This window comes from Nuphar pumila, chromosome 6 (assembly GCF_984573655.1).
Source record: "Nuphar pumila chromosome 6, dmNupPumi1.hap1.1, whole genome shotgun sequence".
NCBI lineage: Eukaryota > Viridiplantae > Streptophyta > Magnoliopsida > Nymphaeales > Nymphaeaceae > Nuphar > Nuphar pumila.
In genome coordinates this window covers 52025425-52033494 of record NC_143254.1, presented here as the reverse complement: position 1 = coordinate 52033494, position 8070 = coordinate 52025425, and the positions used below count along the sequence as shown (strand labels likewise).

The following is an 8070-nucleotide window of genomic DNA, read 5'->3' as shown; positions in this document are numbered from 1 at the left end:
ACCAGCATTTTTTTTATCCAGCCTCCACGCAACTTCCAGCCCACTGAATATCACATAACATCCATTTAGTTTCCTGTTGTTTAGTTTCTTGTTACCTACACCTTTTTTTTTCTCTGCAATTGTAATACCACAAGCAATCAACCCCCACTTCATTCAACTATTCACCAGCAATATCCCCTGCACAATGCTTTTGTGCCTCCACTTATGTATAGCTCACTGCTAGCATTGCTGCACCTACACAGTCCCTTCACATTCAGCATCTTCATCTTCATACTTCATATCATTTCATCAAAATTGTTACATTTCACATGCACCTATTGATTGTATTAGCATCAATATGTCACATCACCACATTCATTTGCATTAGCTATACCCTCTATACCTATGTCCACTGACCTCCATCAGCATCACTCTCATCCACCTATGTTGCATGTATGTCATATGTGATATGTATATGTATATATATATATATATATATATATATATATATATATATGTATGTATGTATGTATATATATATATTTATATAGGTATGCATGCATATATATGTATGTAGGTATGTATATATCACTTCTCATACCTTAGATCATAAAAATCGTGGCACATGAGCATCTCACCATCTACATTTTGAAGTCAATGTGATATGTGCAATTCTCTTTTGCTTTCATACTAACTAAAAGTGTTTTGCAGGGAATATGTGAAAAATGTCATTACTTGGGAGTTGTAATTTCAATTTTAAATGTTGTAATAAGTTAGGTCTTAATGAGAATTTGTATTTTTTTGCACTAGATAGAATGAATGAGCATATCATAAATCACTTGTTTTTATATCATTTTCATCTTATTTCTCAAAAAAAATCACAAATGGGATCACGAATGGCACGTGCACCATTTTATAAAAGGTGATTAATCCTAAGTTGATGATTTACATCAATGGCCATAGCCAGGATGTAAACAAAACTTAGGATTTTCATCTTTTATGGAATGACACTGGACCCACACTGGATCCTTTTCAAAAATCATCATATTTTCTTCAAATATTTTTCTCTTTTATTAGAGTTAAAATTAAAATTAGCTCAGAATATATATCAATAACCATAGTCAGGATATATTGAGAGTTAATTTCATTTTTAACTCTATAAAAGCACCAAAAATGTGTTTTATTCTTCATCTGAATTTAAATATGATTATTATATGATACATTCAATGACCATAGTCAAGGATGTATCATATTTTCAATCTTATTTTAATTCACTTAAAGAATAAAATATGCTTTTCAAATCCAATTTCAAAATTCTATAAATTCATTCATAATTCAGGATAAAATTGCATCATATTTTCAAAATCTCCTTTCAAAACTCCAAGTGGTTTTGAATATCTTCTTCAAATCAATCCTTATTTATATATTCAGATTCAAATTCAATTATATCTCATTTCAAGGATCAATTTCAAAGTCCAATTTGACTTTGAAATTCCAAAGTCATTTTGTATTCAAAACTTCAAATTTCCAATTCAAATCAAATTTCGAAGTTCAAATCAACTTTGAAATTCTCAATTCACTTTTTCAAGATTCATATTCAAGTTCAAATCAATATCTATCAATTTCAAAGTTCAATTTAAAACTTTGAAGTTTTTTTTTATTCATCTTCTGATTTCAAAATTCAAATTTATTCTTTATTTTCAAAATGCTTCTCAAATCAAAATGAAAGTTTTGAGATTAATTCTTAATCTCAAAATTTGACTCTTTCTAAATTTTAAATTCAATCTGGGTTTTCAAAACCCAGACCCATCTTCAAAAATCCAATTTGGACTTTCAAAATCTAAATCCAAAGTTAGAACCCAATCCCAACTTGGATCCAGATTTCCAAATGCAATCTCCCCTTTTGGATCTTAAACTTTAGATCCAAAATCCATCCCACACTTCGGATCCAATTCCATTTAGGATCCTAGAATTCAACTTCATTTTTTAGATCTCAGACTTCAGATCCAATTCCATTCAGGATCCTAGAAATCAACTTCATCTTGGATCTCAGATTTCAGATCCAAATTCCATTCAGGATTCCAGATTTCGGATCCAACTCCATCTTGGATCTCAGATTCCAGATCCAAATTCCATTTAGGATCTCAAACTTCGAATCCAATTCCATTTAAGATTTAGAATTCAACTCTACTTTTGAATTTCAGACTTCGGACCCAATTCCTTTTAGAATGCTTGATTTCAAATCCAAGTCTATCTTGATTTCCAAATTCCAAAAACCAATTTCATTCCTCTTAAACCCAACTCCATTTGGATTTTTTTTAAATCTCATTCTGATTTCAAACTTCAAAGTTGGAATTAAATTCCATTTCAAACATTCATCCGGGTTCAAAATTCTAATTCAAAGTCCATTTCTGACTTTGAAACTTCCTTTCTTTTTCTTTTATCTCAGCTTCAGAATCATTCCTTTCAAAGTCCAGATTTATTTTCCCAAACTTTGATTATTTCAAAGACTTAGAACTTCAAATATCTATCCAAGATCTATCACAAGTTCTAAGTTAGAAACCATTTCTTCACTCTATTATCAAATTCATTTTAGAAACATTTGGAGATTTTCAAATCATTTTTTCAAAAAGAGCATACATCCCTGCATTGCACAAGCATGATTCTTTGTGCATTTTAGACTTAGAATAAATTCTTAGATCATATTTTAGCAAAACAAAAAGGCATAAATTTGACCCTTGGTTCGATTACCCCTGGTAAAGGCACCAGAAACGGTCGAACCTCGTACCGACGAGCGAATCCCGATTTTCCCGCAAATATTTCAAAACGGAGGTGAGTAATTTCCTAAAATATTTTCAAAATTGAGGTCAAGTGAGACCCCACAAAAGAGTTCCTCTCTCTTCTTCCTTTTCTCATTCTCTCCTCTTTTCTATCTTTTATTCCTCTTTAAAAAGAGAACAGAGGTTAGAAAGGCGAAGAGAAAGGAAAAGATGAACAAGAGGAAAAATTTTGCGATGATCACATGCCAATTATTTATTCTGGGTTGTAATAATTTTTAATTTCGCTCGAACATTTGTAATAGTTTAATTGCGCATTTGTTTATTTCCAAGGCGATAAAGAATGTGTTTGTGTGGAGTACAAGGCTTTGACCAGTTTTTCTGTGTTCAACTCAGACTTCACCATTAGTGTGAACCAGTTATTTATAATTTGATGCATGATTTACATTGATAGTTTTTTATTAAAAATATATTTTAAAAATGTTGTTGATAAAAGTTGCATCAAATTTTGGTGTCACTGCTGGGAAAACAGTGATCTAAAACCAAGTACTCACTTTATTGCCTTTATTCACAAACATTTAGGATTATTAGTTTGCTTTTGCATATTTTCTTAGAATTGCTTAGTTTATTTTCTTGCACATATTCTAGGACTGCTTAGTTTGCTTTTGTTTCTTATTTAGGATTGTTAGAACCACATTGAATGTTAGCCCTATAAAGAGTTTAATTTTTTTGCCCAGCCCACCTACTAGGATACCTTTTTTAGGTAACTCAGCATCTAGTTTGATTTTTGTCTCTTTATCTGCACTTGAATGGTGGTTGTTTATTTGCTTTCACTTATTATCTATCATGGCTTGTTCATTAGATAAAATTTTAATTAAGTTAGGTGCATAATTGGTGTAGTGCTAATTTATGCAAGGTCGTCGGTTGCAACTTGTCCTGTTACATCCATTTGTAGACAATCCTCAGAAGATTTTACATTCTTCTCATAAATTGAATACAATGGGTGACCAACAATAGCAAATTGCATCAACACAGTTTCTTTGGGAGTACTTCGTCCCTATGGAGTATACCCAGGCCTCCTGCATTAGAAGACTCGATGTAGGATCACCACACTATGAGATTAAGGCTAACATTATTCAAATGTTGCCCTCATTTTATGGGCTTAATCATGAAGATCCCTATAGGCACCTTGATGAGTTCTTAGAGATCTGCTACACAGTCCGGATCCAAAATTTTAATGAGGATGCCTTGTGTCTCACTTTGTTACCATTTTCGCTCAAGGATAAAGCTAAGCATTGGCTTCATTCTTTGGACACGGTTGAGATACATATATGGGATCAAATGCAAAAGGAGTTCCATAGGAAATACTTTCTCATAGGTCGTACAAACCAATTCAGGCAAGCTATTACGAGTTTTTATGAGCTCGATGATGAGCAATTCCACAAAACTTGAGAAAGAATGAAGGACCTTCATAGGAAGTGTCCCCACCACCAGGTGCTCAAGTGACAGTTGGTGCAGTGCTTCTATGATGAATTGTCTGAACGAAACCGTCAAATGATCGATGCCTCATGTGGAGGTACTTTCATGCTTAAGAGTGAGGATGAAACATGAACATTGTTTGAAACATTGAGTGAAAATTTACTTCATCATGCTTCTACCTCACTATCTGAGAGGGTCACACCGAGCAACCCCAAGAAATGAGGTGTCCTCGAAATTGGCATAATGTCTGAGTTGCAAAGCAAAGTGGATTTGCTTACTCAGAAATTTGACCAGCTTCTTGCAGGACCCTCTACGGTCTATCTAGTGTGTTTCCTATGTTCTAGTCCTACCCATGCTGTTACTGAGGGCCCATCTGCAACTCAGTATCCCGAGTTTGTTCAAGAGTAAGTCCAAATTGCTCAGGGATTCCTCAAACCTATGAACAACCCATATTCCAACATATATAACCCAGGTTGGAGGAACTACCCAATTTTTTTTGGAAGAACTCTCAGCCTGCTACTTTTGCCCCACCTCCATCCCAGGTCTGACCTAATGCTTTTGACCAGGCGTATACTAGACCTACGTTTCCTGAAGACTTTTCTAGGCACTTGCAGACATGAAAGCAAGCAACCAAAGTGCCATGGATAAGTATAACCAGATCCTGCATTCTCGTACCCGGTCCATTTCTAAGTTAGAACTTTAGATGGTACAACTTACAGAGACCTCGAACAGACAAGAGGAGGGTAGCCTACTTAACCAGCCTGTAGAAAATTCCAAAGGGAAGGATCATATGTTTGTTGTCCTACACATGACAGACTCATATTCAAAATAGACAAGGACAATCCTAGCCATTAGGAGCAAAAAATAGTACCATCGTAGGGCACCCATGTCTTTTGAGCCACAGAGACAAGATCAGATTACACCCAAGGCTTTGGAGGACCCAAAAGACAAAGTCCAAGGGATAAGGGAGCTAAACCCCCAAGTTTATATTCCCAAACCTCCCTTCCCTCAAGCACTTCAGAACCCCAAACCTTTACGCAAGCGGGGAGTGAAGATACAGGAGATGTTGGGTTTGTTTAAGCAAGTGCATATTAATCTTCCTCTGCTTGATGCAATACAACAGGTCTCAGCCTATGCCAAGTTCCTCAAGGAGCTATGCACACAGAAAATGAAATCTACAACCATGACTCCTACTAGAGTTGTACTCCCCAAGCAAGTGATTTTGCTTCTACATCACCAAATGCCACCAAAGCTGAAGGATTCAGAGGCCTCAATAATTTCATGTGTCATAGGAGACATCACCATTGAGCAAGCACTGCTAGACTTGGGGGCAAGTGTGAATATCTTGTCAGGATTCTTCTATGATTCATTCGGGTTGGGGGAGATGAAGCCAACTCCGACGACTCTGCGGTTAGCAGATTGGTCTATCAAGGTTCCGAGAGGGATCTTGGAGGATGTTCTGGTCATAGTCGATGAGTTCTATTTCCCTGTTGACTTCATAATCTTGAACATGGAGGGACTTGATGCCCATCGACAGACTCCGATCATTCTTGGCAGACCGTTCTTAGCAATGGCTAATGTGTGCATTAATTGTTATACGGGGGTGATGGATGTCTCATTTGACAACAAGAAGGTGCTTTTAAACATCTTCAATATTTCCATGGAACCAGCTAGGGAGGATGCTTGCTTCCAAATTGACACGATACAAAAGTTTAGAAGCAAATACATCCATGTATATTACTGGAGATTTTTGGCAGTCCTGTATGGCCACTGATTTGTACGATAATGTAGATCCCATTGATAGTGTAGAGAGTGGAGATGTGTTAGATAGGATAGATGTGTCTTCTATTGTGTCTAGACCACAAGTGTATTCATGGAAATTTGAATCCCTTCCTAAGTCAACCGAGTCCCATACCAAACCATCTATAGAGATCCCTCTCTAACTTGAGCTAAAACTCTTATCGGCTTCGCTTAAGTATGCCTTTTTAGAAAATGCAGAAAGAGCAGTTGTTCCACATGCTTACAAAGTATAAGGCAACGATTGGATGGTCTGTAGTGGACTTGAAGGGTATTGACATGCATAGGATATACTGTGATGATAATGTCAAGCCTATGCGAAAAATGCAGAGACACTTGAACCCCAACATGAAGGAGGTCATTAAGAAAGAGGTGGTAAAGTGGTTGAATGCAGGGATTATTTTTCCTATCTCTGATAGTCGGTGGGTGAGTCTTATGCAAGTAGTGCCCAAGAAGTCAGGGCTCACCATGGTTCAGAATAAAAAATGAGAGAGCATCCCCATGAGGATGACCACTGGGTGGCAAGTCTATATCGACTATAGAAAGCTCAATGCTGCTACGCGAAATGATCACTTTCTATGCAAATCTTGGAGAGACTCATAGGCTAGAGCTATTATTGCTTTCTAGATGGGTATTCATGCTATAATCAGGTGACCGTTCGTCTAAAAGATCAAGAGAATACCACATTCACTTGTCTCTATGGTACTTTTGCATTTTGACGTATGCCATTTGGGCTTTACAACGCTCCAGCTACATTTCAACATTATAAGATGGCCATATTCTCTGACATGGTAGACAAGGACTTGGAGATCTTTATGGATGAATTCTCGGTTTATGGCTCTTCATTTAAGGATTGTCTCAAAAAGTTGAAAAGGGTATTACAGAGATGCATTAAGACAAACCTTGTGTTAAGTTGGAAAAAGAACCACTTTATGGTGCAATAAGGGATAGTATTGGGGCATGTGGTGTCCGCAAGAGGCATAGAGGTAGACAAGGCAAAAGTTGAGGCTATTTCCAAGTTGTCTTCGCTGACATTGGTGAAGCAAGTGAGATCATTTTTATGGTATGCAGGTTTTTATAGGTGGTTCATTGAAGATTTTAGCAAGGTTTCTCGACTGCTGAGCAAAGACCAGCCCTTTTCCTTTGATTCAGAATGTGTAGCGGCCTTTGAACATTTAAAAAAGGCCTTGACCATAGCACCAATTATCCAACCTCCTGACTGGTCACTACCATTTGAAATTATGTGTGACACATCAGATTATGCCATAGGGGCGATCTTGGGCCAAAGGGTAGACCGAAAACCCCATGTTATTTACTACGCGAGCATGACTCTCTCTGATGCCAATTTAAACTACACCACTACGGAGAAAGAATTGTTTGCTGTAGTCTTTGCTTTAAAGAAACTTTGATCCTACCTGCTAGATCCAAGTTCATGATCATCTCGGATCATGCCGCACTCAAATACTTGTTATCCAAGAAAGACACAAAGGCCTAACTCATTAGGTGGGTTCTGCTACTCCAGAAGTTCGATATTGACTTTTAAAACATAAGCGGGAGTGAGAATATTGTAGCAGACCACTTGTCTAGTCTGCCCATTGAGTCCACTGCGGATAGTACACCTATCAACGAGACTTTCTCTGATGAGCAGTTGTTGGTTGTCCAGAGCACACATGTTCCTTAGTTCGCCCACATTGTAAATTATCTGGCGAATGGATCCGTACCTAAGCATTGGTCTAAAAGTAAGATACAACGCTTTAAGGCTCAAGCAAAGTACTATTTCTGGGAGGACCCAGATTTATTCAAAGCATGTGCAGACAAGGTGATTCACAGATGTGTACCAAAGGAGGAGGTGGAATCAATCTTGAGATTTTGTCATTCCCTAGCATGTGGCGGTCATTTTAGCGGTCACAAGACGACTGCTAAGGTTTTACAGTCTGAATTTTATTGGCCGACACTGCATAAGGATATTATGGATTTTTGCATGAAATGTGTCCGCTGTCAACAGATGGGCAATTTGTCCAAGCAAGACATGATGCCA

General features: G+C 37.1%; 1 protein-coding gene across 1 annotated transcript; it reads left to right on the top strand.

The window, feature by feature from the left end:
• Nucleotides 1–5121: 5121 nt before the first annotated feature.
• On the top strand, nucleotides 5122–6009 carry LOC149834847 (uncharacterized). Its single transcript, XM_090009470.1, has one exon. The coding sequence runs from the start codon at nucleotides 5122–5124 to the stop codon at nucleotides 6007–6009; it is 888 nt and encodes a 295-aa protein (XP_089865596.1).
• The last annotated feature ends 2061 nt before the right edge of the window (nucleotides 6010–8070 follow it).

What these genes read in the sequence shown, in the direction of transcription:
- LOC149834847 (XM_090009470.1), top strand. Translation starts at nt 5,122, where the DNA reads ATGTCTTTTGAGCCACAGAGACAAGATCAGATTACACCCAAGGCTTTG.